Genomic DNA, 21774 nt, shown 5'->3' on the forward strand with positions numbered 1-21774 from the left:
TACACAGTCATAATTGACTTTAGTGGACTCACTCCAGATTTATAGCTAAGTGAGAAGAAAGTCGGGCTTAGCATCTCTTTCACATTTCAAGATCAGACAATGTTATGCCATTTTCCTATTGCCTGTCCAAGTAACTCTTCACCCCCATGCACTTTATTTCACTTTGATCTTAACACTGTATCTGGTTAGATGTTAAAATTAAATTCAGGTGTATGAGAAGGAAGTGAATTAGCTTCAGATTCTGTTCTGAAGTTGGGTTATATCTACACTTATTCAAACATACCACCATTGAGTCTACCTCCAAGAAATACATACTACTTGGCAACAAGAAAATTATCAAAGCAATTGACCAAACTGGCAGAGTTAACTCTGACTGCATCTGGTAACCATAATATGAAGGGAGAAGCATAACGATAACAAAGAATTCTCATTTATCATTACTGTTAAACTTAACTACAGTACGAAGTCTTCAAGTCTTTGAACTTCATGCTTTCATTACACCAATAATAGCTTCACTCAAAGATGAAGGTGATGCTTTTCCAAGACTGATAAAAGGTCAAAAGCATTAACTCAGTGGAAACTCGAGTGATAGTATACACAGTAACATGGACAGCAATGATCAGAAAAGCCTGACTGCTACCATCAAGGAATTTCAGAAATGCAAAAGTTACGGTGTTTTGGTTCTGTGCCAACGAGAGAACACAAATGTAAAACTATATGTAAAATAAATTCTAAATAAACAAGTCTATTTTTCATATTTATTAGCAAATTTCCAAAGTAGATTAAGATAATTCAGCACAAGGCACTCTTATCCTGGAATAAGTGCATTCACACAGGGAGTTAATCAGGAATAGCTATTCTGGAATAATTCCCTGTGTAGTATGACACCCCGTCTAGACTACGTGCCGTATCGGCACGTTAAAATCGATTGCTCGGGGATCGATATATCGCGTCTGATCTGGACGGGATATATCGATCCCAGAGCGCGCTTAGATCGATTCCAGAACTCCACCAAAACAAACGGAGTTCCGGAATCGACATGGCGAGCCGCGCACATCGATCCCGCGCGGTGAAGACGGGTAAGTAAATCGATTTTAGATATTCGATTTCAGCTACGCTATTCTCGTAGCTGAAATTGCGTATCTAAAATCGATTTTCGCGCGTAGTGTAGACGTGGCCTGAGAGTGCACAGGGTGAACATGAGTGCCTGCATGCTGATCACTTAGATGACAATTAGTTTCCCCAGAGAAAGTTGATTGAGGTAATTAGATAACCAGGTTGGGTGGGGGGGCTGCATGTGATAGAGCCAATTAACCCATCACCCATGGTGATGAGGCACAGAAAGGAAGTGCCAGGGATGGGGAAGAGAGGAGAACAGGGGAACTAGCTGAGCCCAGTCACACAGAGTTCTCAGGGAAGGGAGACTTTTTGACCTCTGGTCCTAATGAGAGGGCCAAAAGCAAACAGGATACCATAAACAGACTGTTACATGGGAACAGTGGTGGTTTTGGTGTAGGAAACTCAGAATAAACAGCACTGTGAATGCACAACTAGTAGAGTTTGCATAATTTCTGCAGGACAAGATGAGAGGAGCAGAGCTGCATCCTGTTACAGCAGACAAGCCCTAAGAAGAAAACATTCTGAACCACTCCCAGAAAAGCAGTTAATGGAAATATATGGAAAAAGGGTTCCAAAGAGCAGCTCTCTCAGTAACCATAATTGTAGCATTCTTTGATATCAGTAGATGAAAATTCTAATGCAGGTTTTCAGGATGTGAATATATCTCACTAGAGAAAAGGGAAAATGATTGCTGGTAAATATATCCTTGTAATTTTTAGCAAAAAAAAAATTATGTAAAGGGATAAAGAAAAACATGACTGGAGCCATCCTGTATTTTATTGTTTCTAATTTCTACAAAAATCAGATGTCTTCATGCTAAGTTCAGAAAGCTATAGGCAATGAGACATAGGACATCTCTTAACAACAAGTATCAGAGGGGTAGCCGTGTTAGTCTGGATCTGTAAAAGCAGACTAAAAGGTTGCCCACAGACAACCTGCCAACCTGAAATGTATTCTCACCAGCAACTGCACACCGTACCATAGTAACTCTAGCTCAGGAACCAATCCATGCAACAAACCTCAATGCCAACTCTGCCCACATATCTACACCAGCGACACCATCACAGGACCTAACCAGATCAGCCACACCATCACTGGTTCATTCACCTGCACGTCCACCAATGTAATATACGCCATCATATGCCAGCAATGCCCCTCTGCATGAACTACTGGCCAAACTAACATCCACACGAAAAGGAAAAGGATAAATGCTCAGATACAGTATGCAATAGCACAAAAACCTGTAGGAGAGTACCAACCGTTCCTGCCATACTAATAGCAAGACCTATCAAGCGCAACCCAAGCAAAAAAATCAGACCAACTCAAGATGAAACGCTGAGCCTATCAGTATCTGCAAATTCGAACCCATCAGCTAGGACTAAACAAAGCTGGAATGGCCTCGCAAGTACAGACCATTTCTCCTCCTGTTTCACGACACCAACGCTAGAACAGGCCTCATCCCTCCCTGATGAACAACCCATTATTCTACTGCTTCTACAATATAACCGCCCCGAAAGCACGACCTGCGTCTGACGAAGTGGGTATTCACCCACGAAAGCTCACGCTCCAAAACGTCTGTTAGTCTATAAGTTGCCACAGGATTCTCTGCTGTCTTAACAACAAGTTTATATAAATATTCTATAAGTCAATATAGTTGTGAATTATAAATTTCAACTTCATATTTTATATTTTGAGAAAGCAATGTTTCCATCTAACTTCTACAGACTGTATGCATAGGGAGGAGTCTCCTGTTTGCTTAGGTTTTCTGCAACCTTTACTCACAAAAAAAGGTACAGAATACAGCAAAAACAAGTGAAGGCCTCATCTACTCTGAGCAAATGACTAACTGCTAATTGCACTGCAGAAGGGTGTTCAAGTAAAAAATTGGGTAGAGTCTTCAAAGAAGTATACCTTGTTCAAAAGCATGAACTATTTACAGTATTACATATAATATATCATTTGAGATTGCCATAAAGGCTGTTATATGGTGAACTGCCCAGGGGATGTTCTAACTTGAGATCTAGATAGTTACCTGAAAACCTACATAAATGCTTCTGCATGTTTAATGTTAATTAAATATGGGTACTTTCCACAGCAAATCCATCACAGAATTCATCCTTTTACAAACTTACATACACACAAAGTACTGCATACTTTAAAATGTACACACTTTATTTTCTCTGTGCACAACATATAGCATTTGTTGCCCAATTTACATTTATCATATGGCTAGTAATGAGTAACAATACACAAAGATGCTTTGGGATGAAATTGCCTGCCTGCTTTCATTCTTATAAAATAAGTCTAATTTGCATTAATTAGTACAGCTAGAAGAAAATGCATTTTGTTTACAAAAATGTCCGTTAATTACATTTACTTCTGATCTGAAGCACAGTCAGTCTGTCAATGCTATAAATCAACAGCACATAGATGCAGATTCACCCCTGCCATTTACCATTTTGCCAGGGAAGATATTGTTATAATTAGGGATCTTTTGGGCTTTTCATTATAAATGCTGTTTTTCAGACACTTGCAACAATCTTTTTTGGACTATAAGATGAAATCTTGACCTCACTGAAATCACGGGAAAACTTCCATTGATTTCAGTGAGTCCAGGATTTAACCGACAGTGTTCAGAAATGGCTTAGCACAGGGGAAATGACAGAACTTAGATCATCCAGAACATCTTTCTGCCAATGCAAAAATTATTCTCTCAAGTACATTTTGCACTGCTCTCTCCTGTTTTATTTTTAAATTCCCAAGCATTAGGGCTTGTACCACATCCTATGGGAGACTATTCCATAGCCTAATATGTTTTCGTGTGATTCAATCAGTTGTTTTCTTAATCGCATTCCATAATTCTCAGTTTATCCCTCCATGTGCCACACTAAATAATTCCTTTCCATTCCTTAGCATCATCCAAATATGTACTCTTTTCTGTCATTACTTAGCCATATTACATTTAGCGCAGTTCTCTTACATGTCTCCAGAAGAAATTTCCCCAAGCCTATTGAAAATAAACCACCACTATTTCCCTTTGCTTAGCTTAGTAGTCAGTTCACATGTCGGGAGTCACTTCTCAGTGTGAATAAATATAGTATCTTATTTAAGGATCATTATTACTTACTTAATAAAGATAATTGTTAATTACTATTGACATTTCAGAGCTCAGCAGCAGCTATCTTGCCAGCAAGTGACATTGGTAGCATGAGATCCTTATATACAGGTCTCATTAACTGCACATTACAAATGTCATGCAAATCATTAAAGGTACTTTAGTATATTCTATCTAAACAATTCTGAACTTTTAAACAGTCACATTTTTGTATGAACTATGTTTGAAAATAACTTTGTCAGAGCTTGCTACCATAAGCTTACAATTGGCACAGCTCGTTTACTTATTCTGTTAAAAATTCCCTATCAAATCAAATCTCCCTGTGCTTCCTTCACATGTGCCCTCTACCCACAAAAATGTGAACCTTGCTCATATTTTAATATTTTATAATACTTTATATTACTTTTATTTATCCTACACCAGTTTATCTCCATTCTATATAGATTTTCCCGAACTACTTGTCTACCTACTGTCATTATTGCAGTAGCACTGCAGTATTGCAGTAGTACCTAACAGCTCCACCCTGGACCAGGGCCCCACTGTGGTAGGCACTGTACAAACATATTACATATTACAGTAACTCCTCTCTCAAAGAGCTTTCATTCTTCACTCACACACCCGCCCACACCTTCAGAATGACCTCAGATAACATGTCCCTTCCCACCCCGATCCCGGGATGTGTTCTCCACATAGGGCTGGGAGGAGCAGGTAGGCCTCTGCAGGTGTGAGATGCAAGAAAACAAAGTCCATCAATCACTACTGAAGCATAATCTCTGATGGTGTCCACGGCCATAAACCACTAAGTGCCTAACTTTCTACTTGGTTACCGTCACCCCCTTCTGACTCCTCCCACACCTGCTAGTCTCCAAAGCCCCATAACAAAGCTCATGGAGTCTACAAATGATGACATCATCGGAGTTCCTGAGATGTAAAAGAGCCATTACTTGGAGCTACTAAGGGTGGGTATGTGCTGACTGCTGAGACACCATGTTTTTACAAAGTCCTAGATCTGCTTGTGAGATGAGGAAGACCTATGCCAGCCCTCACCTCTTGGTGCTGCTGGCTCAGCCTTTGTTAAGTCTCTCTTTTCTAAGGATATTGGGATCTTCTTCAAGACCTGTTCCCTCTGGGAAATTTTGTGGAGGGTCTCATATGCTTAAGGTGAATGAGGTGCTGCTGATTGGCTCCTGTTACTTGATTATGGTAATAATAGGTGTTTTTCTAGATTAATTGAACAATCTAGAGCAGCGGTTCCCAATCTTTTCTGTTCTGGAATACTCTTCCATCAGGACCCCCATTCATCTAGCCAAGACACCCCTCACATTTACCAGTATAGGAAGGGAGGGATGTCACAGTTCCTTGACACTTGTTTGAAAACCTCAGGATGAGATCCCATGTCATAATCTGCCCTAAGAGAAGCATTCTGAGCAAGTTTATCTGGTCAGTGCAATATTCAGCAAGGACAGAGGCTCATTTAGCCAGGAAACTCTTTATCTTCTCTGAGCTCAAACAAGTTATGAAAACTTTGACATGTGAAAGCCAGTGAACTTCAGTTTTGAAAAAGTTACCTGTATAAGGTGCCCATTTGCTCACAAAAAATAGTGAAGAGGGCATTTGTGGGTTTATCTTTATGAAGTTCACAACCTCATTAGATACTCTTTTTAATAGTTCCAGTGGCATCTTCTTTGATGCCTATGCTCTGTGGTGAACTGAACATGGCTCAAGGTGCAATGGATTCTAGTCACATGGGCCAGATTTTTCAAAATATTTTTAAAAGTATGAATATGTAGTTAGGGACCTGATGGCATTTTCAAAAGCTCCTAAGCAGCAAGCTCCCAATAGCACCATCATTTCAAATACCAACATAGTGATGTCAATCACAGCATAACTATCATGAGACACAGGGCACAACAATGTTTCCCCAATTATAAGGGGCTCATTAGCTTATGCTATTTACAGTGATACCAACTCTGATGCTCAGAGAACGTTCCTCTTTTCAGGACTTCTGCTTAATAAAACACCCTTCTGATTTTGTGAATTTATCAGCTCTCACTTGAGGAATTTAGTAGATTTCTTTTGCCAAGACGGATGTTTGCTCTCTGCTCACTCCTCCATGGCTCACTGCTCCATCCTTCTCATGCTACAATCCTTCACCAGCTACTGAGAACTGACAGCAATCTGGTATGTGATTTGGTCTAGGTGTGCTGTACAGAGAACTCAAGGCTGTAACCAGCAAATCCACAGAGGAGGGGCAAATGGTAAGAAATTTTGAACGGTCATGAGCATCCTGTTGCCAAGCTCCTTAGACCAGTGTAGGGAGAATTTGCTGTAATCCAATTAACTTCCTCTTGAAGGGAAAACTAGAGAGCAAGCAGCAGCACAGGCAGGTCCAAGTAGAGCAGGGATACAAAGCAAAGTATTGGGTGCTTAGCCACAGCAAAATGGCAAATTCCACTGCAAAAATGGTAGATTCAGCATCACAGTGGAAAAAATCCATGACTGTAGAATCACAAAGTCCACAGAGTCTTATCAGAGATAAACACTTTGAGCTACTGTTTCTAGCTGGCTGTAGATACAGGCCAGTATAACTGCATTAGTTTATGCTCAATTTGTTTTTTAGATTTTCTTCATAACCGTAAGGGCTAGAACCAAAATTTTGTTTAAAAGTGTAAAGCAGAGAGTTGAGGGGGGAAGACAGTGGTCATAACCAGACTTAAATCTTTTCATAAGCCCCAACAGATTAAGAACAGCCCTGATTTAGATGGACTGATTGAGTCTGTGCTAGAGCTGGTCGGGAATTGCTGACAAAATATTTTGTCAGAAAATACAAATTCGTTTAAACCAATTTTTTTCCCCCAAGAACATATCACTTTTGACTAACCGTTTGTCAGAAAGGTTTCTCAGGACCAGAATGGAATTGCTAATGATAGACAGCAAGAAATAGCACTCTCAAATGCAAAAAGCCCAGTTCTTACGGCACTCACCCAGAATGTGGGAGATCCAAGTTAAAGTCTCTGCTCTGAGTCAGTCTCTCTCTAACCCAATGAATGTTTAAATTAGTCATACAAAATGGAACAGCTCCAACTGAGGAGACTGACCCAGTTGTTACAGCACTCACGTTGGACGTGGGAGACATGGGAACTTGAACCTGAGCCTCCCACATCCCAGGTGAGTGCCCTAACCACTGGACCAGTAGCAATTCTGTGGCAGGTAGTTCTGTCTCATTTTTCATGACAAACTTTGCAAGGTCTCGGTTTCATCCCGGTGGAAAATAAGAAAAATTTTTGAAGTCTCAAAAAATTTTACAGACCAGGAAAATCATTTTCTCCCTAGTTCTAATGTTTGCTTTCTTGTTTTCTTTTATTTACTCAGCCAGCCTGAATTTGTTTCACAAGCATTATTTAAATGCTCTAAAGTTGAGCTCCATTACAAAACCAACAGAGATTGCTCTGACATCAATTCTACAATGATATGTTCTTGGATTAATATTGATAGTCTAAAATAGAGTCTTTTTTCATTAGTGTATCGCCTTTTTATCCTGGAGTGTCCAAGGAAACATTATCTTGTGTTGCACAGCTTCACCCATCAGCAGATAGTGACAACATTTTGTGGCATTCAGTACTTTGAAGACAGTATTCTTATCTGGAGCATCTACTTCTACAGGTGCTATTTCTTCATATGATACACAAGCCAACAGTCACCTTAGCAGCTTTGATGTCATCATTAAAAAAATTACCATTACTTGCAAGGTAAACAACATATACAATCTGCTGTCAGAGCCCGGGTCTGTTTTAAGAAACAATTACGTAGTGCAGCATCTGTTGTCTCATTCTAGCACTAACGTGGAAGACTATGATTTGGTTATTTCCAAACTCAATTCATGTTGCACCTTATTTAAGAGCTCTCTGACAGCATCTGCCACAGTTTGTAGTAACATCCAGTGCTCTACCACCAATGCTAAGGTCCATATTTTTGAAAAGGTACTTAGACATTGTTGCGCTCAGCGTTGCAATTGTTAACTGAATCCAACTCTCATTTTCATAAGAGATGTAGGGCATTTAGGAGTCTAACCCCATCAACTGGATTTAGGTTCCCAAGTGCCTAAATCCCTTTAAAAATGAGATTAGGCTCCTAAATCAGATAGGTGTGGCAATACTGAGCATAGCAATGCCTGAACACCTGTAAAAATCTGGGCATGGGTATTTTCAGTACATTCCTCTATTCCCTAACAATTGTAACAGTTGCCATTAAATATTCTAAAGCCTGCAATGGGATTTTGAGACCACACACCAAATTTATAAATCTATAAAATCTGATGCAAACTATATTAGCAATGTGCTTAGGCTTTACATGCCAAGCCTGGTCCAAAGGAACAGCCAATCTTCCTGTTTCGAGACATGGATGTTCTGAATTCAGAATGTGCAGCTGGTTTGTGCTTCTCAGTCAAAATCCCTTGCCTATGTAAATTGATAATATTAATATAGTTTCAAACTTTTTAAATTCAAGATTAAGACATATTTGTTTGTTTCATTATGGCCTTAATCAGACAAGATGTAAATTTATTGTTTTTAGAAGACATTAAACCGCAGGGTCTGCAACATACTGTATAATACATTATAATTTAATCTCAGAAGCACAATACCACTAAGTGTGCAGCATCCATCTGCTATGCATGCACATTCTAATTATTAAATTATAATTACGACTTTAGAGTTTGTAGGAAATATCATGATTAGCTGGTAGTTTAGGACCTTAAGTCATGTAGCACTTCATCAGTCATGAAACTTAAACTAGTAGAGAAGGAAATGATAATTTTACATGAAAAGTTTGTGCGTTGTAGGGGAAAGCAAACAGTCTCTTAACCCACTTGTATTATCTCATTTTAATTCCCTACAGAAAACCTCCCTAAAAGAACTTCCACAAAGCTTCTGCCCTAGGAAAATCTAACAGTGACTCCTCTAACTTTCTTCTCTTTCTACAAAGCTCCTGTTTTCAACACCAAAGAGTCATATATCAGGGTGGTATGTAACTGGCTTTCAAACACTTATGAATTCCAAGGACTAAATGTATCAGGATTAGCCACCGTATATAGGAGGAAATTGGGAACACGGAAAGACATAAAAGACTTGTCATCCACTTCAGCACTTACTGCCTTCTGTAACACTGCATATCTCGTGGCCTTTCAATCTATACTGTGGCTGCAGTCACAGAACATGTAAATATTGGGAAGAAATACACAAAGATTTCTGAGGTCTGCCCCTCTGCATGCTAAACTGACAGATATGAGGTGTAAGACTAGCTTTGCCAGGCTAAACATGGTTATTAAAGCAGCATACCCAGTTTTACTGGCACTAAAATGAAATGCTGGTGCCAAAATTTCTAAAAGTAAGAAATATTAAGTAACACTGCACCTCTGACATTGACATGTTTATTATTATTTCGTGCCAATGCACCTTGATCCAAACCATCCAAGTGCATGCTGTTCCAATCCTGGGCCTCCACTGAGACTGACAATTATACTGAATAGTGTAGTGGCTTTCCAGTTTGGTCAAAACTACACACTCTCTCTCATGTGCATATGACATGTACAGAGCAGCATTCTATGGATGCAGTTGTAGAAGGCCATAAGCCATTTCAAGGCCTCCTCTGTGAAACTATTTGGATATCATTCACAACTACATTGAAATTACTGAGTAAAAGGAAAGTGCATTAATCACTAAGTATTTAGCCCTCTACTTTTCTCTACTATATTTTGGCTACATGTGCTCAGATACCTACCTGTAGAACTCACCACATCAATTGTGTGAGGATTTTTTAGTTGTTTGAATTTTCATATGCATCAGAAAGACTCGGGGCTATCAAAAGAGTCCCAATGCTTTTCTTTCTTTTCCATCTTTATTAGTAAGTACTCAATAGAATCATTTTTATGCTTCTACACCAGCAATATAAAACAATAAGTTAGGGCCAGATTCTGACACACTGAGTAGGACCTTATTCAGAGCAGTCCTACTGAAAAAATAAGACTACTCATAGAGCCAGGTGCTATTCCACATGGAAAAAAACCATCAAAATCTGGCCCCACATAGAAGAAAATGAAGCCTTCCTAATTAGGCTTGTAATACTTTCAGAAGAGGCTAATGACTAGTGTGAACATTTTTAAAATCGCAGTTCCATCATATTCAATGTTTTCAAGAGAATAACTTGGCAACCATGCATTTATCTGCATCCAAGCAGTGGTGCTGAAACAATTATTATAGTGTGGGTACTGAAAGCCATTGAAAAAAACTGTAAACCCTGTATATTATGGAAACCGCTTCAAGCCAGGGGGTGCTGCCACATCCCCAGCTCCCCTAGTTCCAGCACCTATGTCAGCTTGTTCACTGCAAGAGACAGGATATTTCACCAGAATGACTAATAATCTGTTTCTGCGGAGGCTCTTATGTTCCATCTGAAAGAGTTTATATTCCATTTCACATAGTATATTTGGAATATACACAGTTCTTGCTAGAGATAGATGAACCTCAAATGTTAAGCACCAAAATGTCTGGCTACCAACTTTTGGAGTAAAGGCTCCACAGGGAAAGAAATATTCCAGGGACCAAAAAAGAAAGTGGGGCAGTGACTGGACACCAGTGGAGCATGAGAGAAGGATGGCAGGGTTGTATATAATAGGGGAGAAAAGGAGAAAGGAACTCAGCAGCAGCAAAGCACAAATAGAATAGGGAGGCTAGATTTAAAAAAGGAACAGAACCGGTGTAAGGGAGAAGACAAAATGAATGTCCAGGGAGACTGAAGTGTTCTCCTAGTGGCTTTTGTATGTTACCATCCCTGATGTCCGATTCGTGTCCATTTATTCTTTATTCAGACTCTACATAAAAGAATACATGGACACAAATCAAACATCAGAAATAATAACATACAAAAGCCAGGAGGAGAACACTTCAATCTCCCTGGACATTCTATAACAGATTTAAAAGTAGTCATACTTGAACAAAAAAACATCAGAAACAGACTTCAAAGAGAAACTGTAGAACTAAAATTCATATGCAAATTTAACATCATTAATTTGGGCTTAAATAGGGACTGGGAGTGGCTGGCTCATTACAAAAGCAACTTTCCCTCTCCTGGTATTGACACCTCCTCATCTATTATTGGGAGTGGACTACATCCACCCTGATTGAACTGGCCCTGTCAACACTGCTTCTCCACTTGTGAGGTAACTCTCTTCCCTTCATATATCAGTATAATAATGCCTGCATCTGTAACTTTCATTCCATACATCTGAAGAAGTTGGTTTTTTACCCACGAAAGCTTATGCCCAAATAAATTGGTTAGTCTTTAAGGTGTCACCAGACTCCTTGTTGTTTCTGTGGATACAGACTAACACAGCTACCCCCTGATACTTGACACTCTACATCTCTAGTGGATAAAGGATAAAATAATTTACTGGGTCCTGGAAAAGGGGTGAGACATCCCTTTGGATCACGCAGGATAAAAAGTGGGGGTGGCTTTTGGGTTTTTATTTAAGGAAGACATTCTGAATAATCAGTCTAAATACAGGTGGGCTCGATAAAAAGATTCACTTTTAGCTTTGTGTAGAAAAGTCTGTATTTTTGATGGAAACCTACAGAATTTCTACTTTGGGATTGTACATCAAACATAAGTAAAATAAACAGAAAAAGTTTCCTTTGTAATATCATGATGTGAATTTATTTAAACAATTGGGGAGAAAGGGTGATAATGTTTCAGTTTAAACTTTCTTCAGATAAATCATCTGTGAATGAACATAACCCTAAACATGTTCGCACGCTACTGAAAGCCTCATACTAAGTTGTACATGTGACCCAAAGGTAATTCTAAAAGAATTTTCCATGCATTATATCCCTACCATACAAATAAAATTATGATATTTACACAATAATTATGTCTGGGCATGCCAGGGTAAATCAGCACCTAGACATTATGGCAATGGGCTCATTACAAATACCTCATATAGTCTAAATCTACACATATATTTAACTCTATGATCCCAAAGAATGATTTAGTGCCAAATCCTCATGCATGTAATCCCATTGATCATTTCTTCTGTAAGTAAAACAAGAATTTGGCCCTTAGCATACAACATGAACATCAGACATATCCTGATGCAGTACATTATTCAAGTAAAATAAAGTCAGGTACTAATTCCAATGTTAGAGAACCAATTTGGTACATTTTGTAATTAGTTCTTACCAGAATTTATTTCTTGCACTGTATAGCATGCACATTCCAGGGGATGCACTTACTAGATCATAATAAGAGTTTACTCTGGGATTCAGTTGGGAATGGTAGTGCAACTCTAGAATGGTTATTTTCAATAAAAAGTCAGATATTTTGAAAGGCTACAGGTCTATTTATATATATATATCGATATAAAAGAACAGACACTGAATTTTAGTTAATTTTATATGAAAGTGTACAACTTTGGGATCAAATGGAATGAAGATCTTTTTGGCAGAATTATTAGGTAACCCAGGGTTTTATACAGAATTTTATACAGAGAGAATTTACTGTACCTCCTTCATACACCAATGGAATAATCTTAAACCATAAAAACAGAAATAATGCAATATAGTGTATATTCAAAAGCTTACAGTCACTACATATTAGAATTATAGAAAAGTTAGGCTGGAGGGAAACTCAAGAGGTCATCTAATCTAGCTCCATGAGCTAATATACTTAGACCATCCCTAACAGAGGGCAGGGAGCCAAATTCTGGTCTTTAACTCAGTCCCTTACTTCCTGGTCCTCCAGGGACAATGTTTTCAATTCCTGAGAATGCACCTTACATTGATCAGGCATCCACATCTAGCCAACCTCTGACAGACCCACATGCAGCTCATATGAACCCTTCAATGCTGAAGATCGAGGAATCCTGGTGAAGAATACATTTGGTTTGCTTTTAATTTTGTTCTTATAATTAGCAACAGTCTGTTTTAAGAAGTGTATCATTGAGATATACTATACCTATATATATCACAAAACATGGAGCGGGGACCTGTTGATAGGCTACAAATTGAAAGTGAATTTATTTTTATTTTTAAAAATATACATTAAAACGTACTTGATTCCAGATACTAGTGGACCTTGTGTTTTCTTCTCTTTCTTCTTTCATTTTACATAGACAGAGACTGTACATAGAACAGATGCAGTGTTATGCTAGTAGCTTTCCAAAAAGGTTTCTTTCCCTAGAGTGGATAGTATTAAGGTAAGGCCAACTTCCCAAATAAAGTAAAATGAGTTAGCTGAATCTGTGGAAAATTTGCTATTTGTTTTTAAAAAAAATGGGGAGGAAATAAATTGTTTCCTGATGGCATTTGTTCCCCTTTTTGGGGAGTGTCTTTGGTTTCTTGGATTTTTGCAAACACAAAGCACAGGACATAAGAGCTCAAAGAATTTATGTTCTCTAATTCGTTTTTGGGTTTTTTTTCAAATCTGTAAAATGTGTAATATAAAAAGTGAAAGAGTTTGAGCCACATTCTGTCACCCTTTCATTGAATAGTACCTTATTCCTTAAGCAGTCCCATTCATTTCAGTGACACTACTCAATGTGAGTAAGGCTAACAGAATCTGGCTTTTTTGAAAGTCAAAAAATTTTATCTGAATTTATTAAAGAGTTTTTTTCCTTAACTTCACGAATTTTGTACACACTATATCATATGGTGTTCTCTATACTGAATGTAATAATTGCAGATGGTGGGCCCAATCTCAAAACCTTCACTTATGTAAATAATCCATACAGAAATAGTCCCACTGAAGTCAATAGGACAAATCGTGTCAGTAGGAACTATGAGTAAGGATGCAGTCTTAGCCCCTGTGTTTTATATCACATTAAAGGCAGTATACTGTAATAAATGAATATATGATCTTGCTGGGTTCTCTCAAATTTTACAATATATTCTTTTGTTAGAAGTCTTACCTTTTTCTGAAGGACATTGATTTTTCTTTCCTTTACTTCTAACATATCTTTCATATCTCGAATCTCTCCAGCCAAGGTTCCCTTCTCTTCTGTGAGGTCTTGCAGTTGTTTTGTTTTTTTATTAAGAAAAGTTTCTTTTTCTTCCAGTCGTAATCTCAAGGCATCAACCTGTAGTCAATAAATGAAACACAAAGACTGTAAGGAAAGAATTGTAGTAAATAATAGTTAAGGTTACATAAGCTTTTCCATTTTAACCCTCTATTTTCTGTTGCATCTGAAACCTTTACTTTTTGGACTAAGATTTTCTCTGTCCAGAGTTGTTGTTGTTTTTTTAGAGAATGAAATAAATATACTCTCTTATTCAAACATTATCCTTTAGAATTGTGGTGTTGTTTTGTTTAACAACTCTAAAACAGTAAAGGTTGGAATCTGACATTACAACAGCCTTCATTAAGTTGAGGTGTTTATGAATGATCTAGGAAAGTTCATTTTGATTTGATAAACATACAGTCCATTGAAAATAGTACTCTGAACATGCAGTGCATTTTACTTTGAGATTTCTTGCTGAAGTCATGAAGTACCTAGTTAGAGAGGGTATCCTCAGTAGTTTATCTGTAGAGTGAAATAGTGAAAGTGCCACTGAACAAAGGGAAGGTTTCAACAGGAGCCTTTACCTTCTTCAAGGTCCATCATCTTCTAAGGCTCTCAATAAATGAAGTACAAGAGTACTTCCTGTATTCACTGCAAATCTTGTAAGATAAAAATTGAACATCTCTGAAGGAGAAAGGTCCTTTCCTCTAGTCCTTGTGAGGTGTAGCTAACCAAGTTGTTCTAGATGAGGAGGTTACTCACCTTGTGCACTAACTGACATTCTTCGAGATGAGTGTCCCTGTGGGTGCTCCACTTTAGGTGTCGGTGCGCCCCTGCGCCTTTGATCGGAGATTTTTTGCAGCAGTACTCCTACCGGCCACGCATGCTTAGAACCTGTCACTCATTCTGAGTGTGTTACTAGAGAGCATGCGCGGCCAGTACCCTCAGTTCCTTCTCTACAACAGAGCTACCTCAACGACGAAGTAGAGGGGGAGGAGGGTGGTAGTGGAGCACCCACAGGACACTCATCTCGAAGAAGTCAGTTACTGCACAAGGTGAGTAACCTCTCTTCTCGAGAGAGATGTCCTGTGGGTGCTCCACTTTAGGTGACTTCAAAGCAGTGTATCTCAAGGAGGTAGGGACTCGATCTGGCAGGAATGCCGTAAGCAATACTGCCCTGCTAATCGAGTGTCAGAGAGGGGCCTGTGAGTAAGGCATAGTGAGTAATGAATGTATGGTGGGAGACAGGTGGCGCCCTACAGATGTCTGACAAGGTACTCTGCGTAGGAAGGCTACAGAGGTAGATATAGATCCAGTGGAATGTGTCCTGATCAATGCCGGAGGTGTAACGTTCCCTATCTGATAACAGAGACGTGTGCACTCAGAGATGCATCTCGAAGGCCTCTGAGCAGAGATAGCCATGCCCTTGGAATGGCCCGCAGTAGGGACAAAGAGTCCAGGCAGCCCTCGGAAGGTCATGTTCTGTCAGATAAAAGGACAAGCCCTACACACATCAGGTGTGTGCATCGTGGCCTCAGGAGTTTGCGTGTGGTTTCGGGAGAAGTTGGTAACTGTATTGGTTCATTGAGGTGAAAAAGAGCATGACTTTGGAAGAAATTTTGGGTGTAAACGCCGAACAACTCTGTCCTTGAAGAGAGGGCACATGGTGGATCCGCCGCAAGAGCTGCTATCTCACCTGCCCGTCTGGCGGAGGTAATGGCCACAAAAAGGGCTGTTTTCATTGAGAGGTGCAAAAGGGAGCAGGTGGCTAAGGGCTCAAAGGGTTGGTGAGTAAACAGGACAACTAGGTGAAGATCCCATGGAGGGTAGGTGACTTAATATCGGATATAGGGTTTGCACCCCTCAGGAAATTTGTGACGGGATGAGCGGTGGCTCAATGTTGGGTAGAGATTGAGAAGAGGTGCGCTGCCGCACCGCGGCCATTTGCGGTGCCGGAGAGGCCACACTGCCGGCACCGCGGCCGTTTGGTGTGCCAGGAGGAGTGCGCTGCCGGCACGAAGCCGTTTGCAGTGCTGAGGAGGAGCATGCGCTGCACCAATGGCCATTTGCGGTGCCGGGGGAGTGCACGTGCTGGCACTGCGACCCATTTGCGGTGCCAAGGGACAGGAGCGACAAGGACCTTCCTGACATGGGAGGTCGGGTCCTGCCTCAGTGCTCTGTGAGAGCTGTGGCTGAGGCATCAGAAAAAGCTGAGGCACCTGCTTTGGTGTTGTCAGCACAGAGGGTAGGGATCTCCCGGGAGACCCCTACCCTTGTTAAGTCTCTCCGTGAAGACTGTTCTGCTCTGCCTCCGCTCCAGGGAGGGTAAAGCAACGCTGCCACCAGTTTGATTGGCTGGGGCGCGTGTGGGAGTGGGTTGACCTTCCCATCTCCAAAAGCATCTGCTTAGCTCGTCGCAGTGGTGTTCATCACGCCTGGGATGTAAACAGCTGATTCTGGATGCGGTTTTGCAAGGCACCAATTCCAGAGTTTCATGGTCTCTGAACAAGAGTGGGAATGACCCCGCCTTGTCTGTGACGTAGAACATGCAGGCAATGTTGTCTGTTATTCTGCGCACATGCTGATTTTTGATTAGGGAGGAAGCAACAGCAAGCATTCGGATAGCGCGAAAGTTCTAGAATGTTTATGTGTAGGGAGGTCTCGGAGTGAGACCATAGCCCGTGTACTGTGTGGTGAGAGATATGGGCCCCCAGCCGGTGAGGGATGCATCGGTTGTCATCACCACAGTTGTGGAGTCTGGAGGAAGGGGACTCCAGAACAGAGGTGGCAGGGACTATCCCACCGTATGACAGAGTCCTGACCAGTAAGGTATGGTCAATGATTTGTTTATTGAGTGTACGTTTGTTTGTAAACGTGGCCAGCAAGCTGGGAAGCACCTCATGTGGAACATGCATTCTGGCCACGAAGTGCACGAGGCTATGTGCTGCAGTAGTTGGAGGCAGTCCCGGGCGGTGACCCGAGGGTTGCTGTGAACCTTGCAGCCAGCAGTTGTATAGTATTGACACGGTCGGGTGGAAGGGATGCCTGTCCGGTCTGGAGTCGAGGCTTGCTTTATAAGTCCAGGCGTTGGGTAGGACTTAATGTGGATTTGTCCTCATTTATTTGCAGGCCCAGGGTTGAAAGCACTCGATGTGATTTTATGAAGCGGAGGCCTCGGCGTGTGTGGAGGCCTTGAGAAGGCAATCGTCCCAGGTAGGAAATATTATAACCCCTTGTTTCCGGAGGTAGGCCGTGATACCGTAGAAGTTTGGAAAAAACTCGAGGGGCAGTGGAAAGGCCAAATGGTAGAACTCTGTATTGGTGATGCGTCGAGCCAAGGTAAAAACGGAGAAAACGTGGATAGGCGTCTTGTAGGTTGAGGGCTGAAACCAATCACCCTGCTGCAGGGCTGGAATTATGGTGGTAGAGTAACCATTCTGAACTTTGTTTCTTGACGAATTGTTGAGTTGCTGAGTCGAGGATCGGTCGCCATCCTCCAGTTTTCTCTCTGTGTTAGGAATAAGGGAAACAGAATCCTTCCCCTTGTGGCATTTGGCACGAGTAGTAGCACCTAGGTGAAGATGATTGTTGTACTTCTTGCTGGAGGTGTGGCTCGTGAAAGGTGTCCCTAGAAGGGACTGGGAGGTGGTGGGTGGGAGGCAAGGAGAGGAAGGGATGGAATACCCCGGTGTGATGACCTCTAGAACCCTTTTCGGTGGTAATATTTCGCATTGGGTGTAAAAATGGCTGTAGATGATGTCAAAGACAGTTGTGAGCAGTACATCGCCGGACTAGGGGTGACGTTTTTGAGACCCTCGACCAAAGGTTCAAATTTGTTTTTATTTTGAGGAAGTTGGGTATCCGGAAGAATTTGGCGACGCCGCTGAGGGCATTTTTGAGAAATATGGGTCCCCAAGCATTTTATACACTTGGAGTGCCCATCGAAGAGGGATAGCGTCTTTACAAGAAGAGCAGCGCTTAAAGCCGTGTAGCCAGGCATATTTGAAACGCTGACAGAACGAGAGAATTTTTTTTTTTTTAACTAGTAGGAAAAGGTAGTTAACACTAACTAAGGTAAGTAACAGAGAAAACTAGCTAACTACAGAGTTCAAGATAAAGAAAGAAAATACTAAGGAGTCTGCTGAGCTCCGTCTCAAGCCAGGGGCGGTAGAGAAAGGAACTGAGGGTACTGGCCGCGCATGCTCTCTAGTAACACACTCAGAATGAGTGACAGGTTCTAAGCATGCGTGGCCGGTAGGAGTACTGCTGCAAAAAATCTCCGATCAAAGGCGCAGGGGCGCACCGACACCTAAAGTGGAGCACCCACAGGGACATCTCTCGAAGAAGAAGATGGATTTTCTTTTGTATTTCTTTGTAAAAAAACAAACCAAACTACGAAATTCCATCAAAATTATTAATAAAGTGTTAAACTTAAACCAGTAAGCACCCCAAGAGTCAGGAAAATACATATTCAACTTTAACTGTGTCAATTTCTACTTTTTTAATACAACCATGCAACTTTGCTGTTCTTTTAACAGTTGGTGGACTGTATTAGTAAGATAAAACTACATATTGAAACAGTTGTCAAAATATGGTCAGCAGAGCACTTGTTGGTGATCTGGAAATAATTGGTAGGTCATGTGATACTGGTTCCTACTTGTGTGTACAGCTGTTTCTACAGGCAAGCTAGGAGTCTGGATATCTGTAAAAGCATTTGAAAGAAAGCCCACCTGTCTACATCAAAAAGAAGAGAGGAAAAATGAAGCCATCTTCAGGGACTACAAGCACAAATTGGATTGAAGTTGGCAGGCATTATTTAGAACAATCAACAGGAAAGAAAGCACAAATTGGATTGAAGTTGGCAGGCATTATTTAGAACAATCAACAGGAAAGAAATGTCCACTGGAGAAGGGAGCAAAGTAACCAGACAGCATAACCGGGGTAAGCATGGGAGGGGATGACCAGGTGGCTAGGCACCATGTCCCAGGAAGTAGAGAACCAGGCATTGGGCAGTACATACATTGTACACTAAGTCCAAGCAGCCAGGAAGTACATACAACTGTAAAGAAGAAAGAGGACCAGGATGGCATACAAGCCAATGCCAGGGGAAGAGAGGGGACAGAAAAGAGGGATGATTGAAGAGCAAAAAGACAGTGTGACTTTTTCAAAAAGGACTAAATAGTTATTGCACTACACAGTTAAAAATATGCTAATACTTTTCTCATATGACATTTCTATGTAAACACCTGCTATGAGTAGTTTCCACAGGGATAATGCATACTTTCAAGTAGAACAGCAGTTGGGCTACTCCATTGTGAACTGGAAGGGAAGAGGTCCACAGGACGCTCTTTGTATGAGCGCACAGTCTGCACTAAGATGTAATATATGCAAACCTGATATTGTTGATGGTATGGATAGTAACTATCACACTTTACTGTGTTTGAAATTTCCTTCTTGGGCTATGATTTATGATAAATCAAAGGCAGCTGATGTAATAGAGTTCATCACAACTTCTTTAAAATAATAATAATTGCCCGGTTTCAGCAAAATACTTAAGCATGCGCTTAAAACCTGTGAGAAATTCCATCTCAAGCAAGCAAATGAATCAGGGCCACGATAACTAATACAGATTCTTAATTATGATAGATACATATATAACAGACTGCAGATTACGATGATGTGGAAGGGAAGGGGAAGTGAACTCAGATTGAAGAGTAAAAACACAACTGGAAAATGTAATAATTTAAACAAGCTGCATTGTACATAGAACAAAAGAATAGGAACAATATGAAAATTAAATGATCCAATACTGGAATAATTTAAGATTGGAAAGATCCAAGCTTGGAATGATTGTAGAGTATAAGAATCCAAAATACACTGTGTAAGCTGTGCTGAGCTTGACATTCATATACAAGTTCTTTCCATTTCTGCAGAAATGGAATGAGCAAAAACAACATCTCTCTGCTGAAAAATGCAGTAAAATATAGTGCTTAGGTAGCATAGACAGTGTGGTAAATAAAGCAAACTGGAAAAGAGAAATAACAGAAAATAAATGGAATTGGAAAGTATACCCATTAAATACATCTCATTTTTTCTCTACCCTAAGCATTGCTGTTATGGAAAGGGCAACTTACTCGACTGAAGCAAAAGCCAAAGGCGGGGGGAAGCAGGGAGTAATAAGCCCAGGTGTTTAACTTTTTTCTTTTATCAATCATACTGTTAAAATGAAACACAAACAAACAACTAAATCCTCATCAAAGCCCCAACTCAGCAAAGCAGTTTAATACTCACTTAACTGTAACCATTATTACTTAAATGGGAGCTACAATTCATGTTTGGTTCCTTGAATGATCACCTAAGACACATCTCCCTCTATAAACATACTGCTGAACTGAAATGCAACTAGCTATGCTGCAGTGAGAAAAAACCAAGCAGTACAGATGGGGGGGCGGGATTTTTGGCCAGGAGTACGGAGTAAAGGCATTATGAATTTATGACAAATTATTTTCTTCCCTACTCTGTTATTTTCAGATCAAAATATTAAACATTAGGTTTTTTATAGTCTTGTGATTAAGTTTAATTTTTTAAAATAATACACGTTGTATTCAATCGTGAAATAGACAGCTCCCAGGAAAATCTATAGCCGCAAAATATTACAATAGACTAGCTATACATAAAATTCGATCCTCTAACATAAATCCATTCAAAAGTTCCTCTTCAGAAATTCCTCCTTTTTAAATGCCATTGGAGATCAATAAAACCAAACCACTGTTAGAGCTAAGCTTTATGGATTCAATTCTACATTCCTTGCACACCCCAAACTCCCATCAAAGTCAAGCATGGGTTACAGAAATAAAAACAATTTACTCTTAACTGAACTATTTCTGTTTGTTTTTCCAGAAAACCAGCTTCTAGGTCCAAATTTTTAGCTGGGGCCCTTCTGGAATGGGAAAGGAGATGCCAAAAATGGTATTACATGCCTACTTTCAGGGTCTGCTTTTTCTCCTCTGGAGAGGGAGGACAGTCTCCGTCTACAGTCTGGAATGCATGCAGAGGCGATTTTGGGGTGGAGAGAGCCTGCAGGTAGTCCACCAATACATTGACATTATCACTACTTGTAGGTTAGAGAATTCAAATTAAAACACCATGATACAAAGAATAAAGCCAATGGCACAGGCAATACTCCTTAAATGAAGGTAGAATTTTTCTGACCCTTTCTTCTCTATGGCTGATCCCTGAAATCCCCCAGTGTCTGTGTTAAATGGATCTCACCAGGCTAAGGGTATGTCTACACTACGGGATTATTCCGATTTTACATAAACTGGTTTTGTAAAACAGATTGTATAAAGTCAAGTGCACGCGGCCACACTAAGCACATTAGTTCGGCAGTGTGTGTCCATTTACCGAGGCTAGCGTCGATTTCTGGAGCGTTGCACTGTGGGTAGCTATCCCGTAGTTCCCGCAGTCTCCCCCGCCCATTGGAATTCTGGGT

General features: G+C 40.4%; 1 protein-coding gene across 5 annotated transcripts in view; it reads right to left on the reverse strand.

The window, feature by feature from the left end:
- Nucleotides 1–21774, reverse strand: part of ERC2 (ELKS/RAB6-interacting/CAST family member 2) — a 903595-nt gene that overhangs the window by 545096 nt on the left and 336725 nt on the right. For all 5 annotated transcript variants that reach the window (XM_075073080.1, XM_075073079.1, XM_075073078.1 and 2 more), the window contains exon 7: nt 14193–14360. In XM_075073080.1, the coding sequence (XP_074929181.1) occupies nt 14193–14360 (168 nt within the window). The remainder of the gene's footprint in view (nt 1–14192; nt 14361–21774) is intronic.

The sequence above is a fragment of the Chelonoidis abingdonii genome, chromosome 17 (assembly GCF_003597395.2).
Source record: "Chelonoidis abingdonii isolate Lonesome George chromosome 17, CheloAbing_2.0, whole genome shotgun sequence".
NCBI classification, from domain to species: domain Eukaryota; kingdom Metazoa; phylum Chordata; order Testudines; family Testudinidae; genus Chelonoidis; species Chelonoidis abingdonii.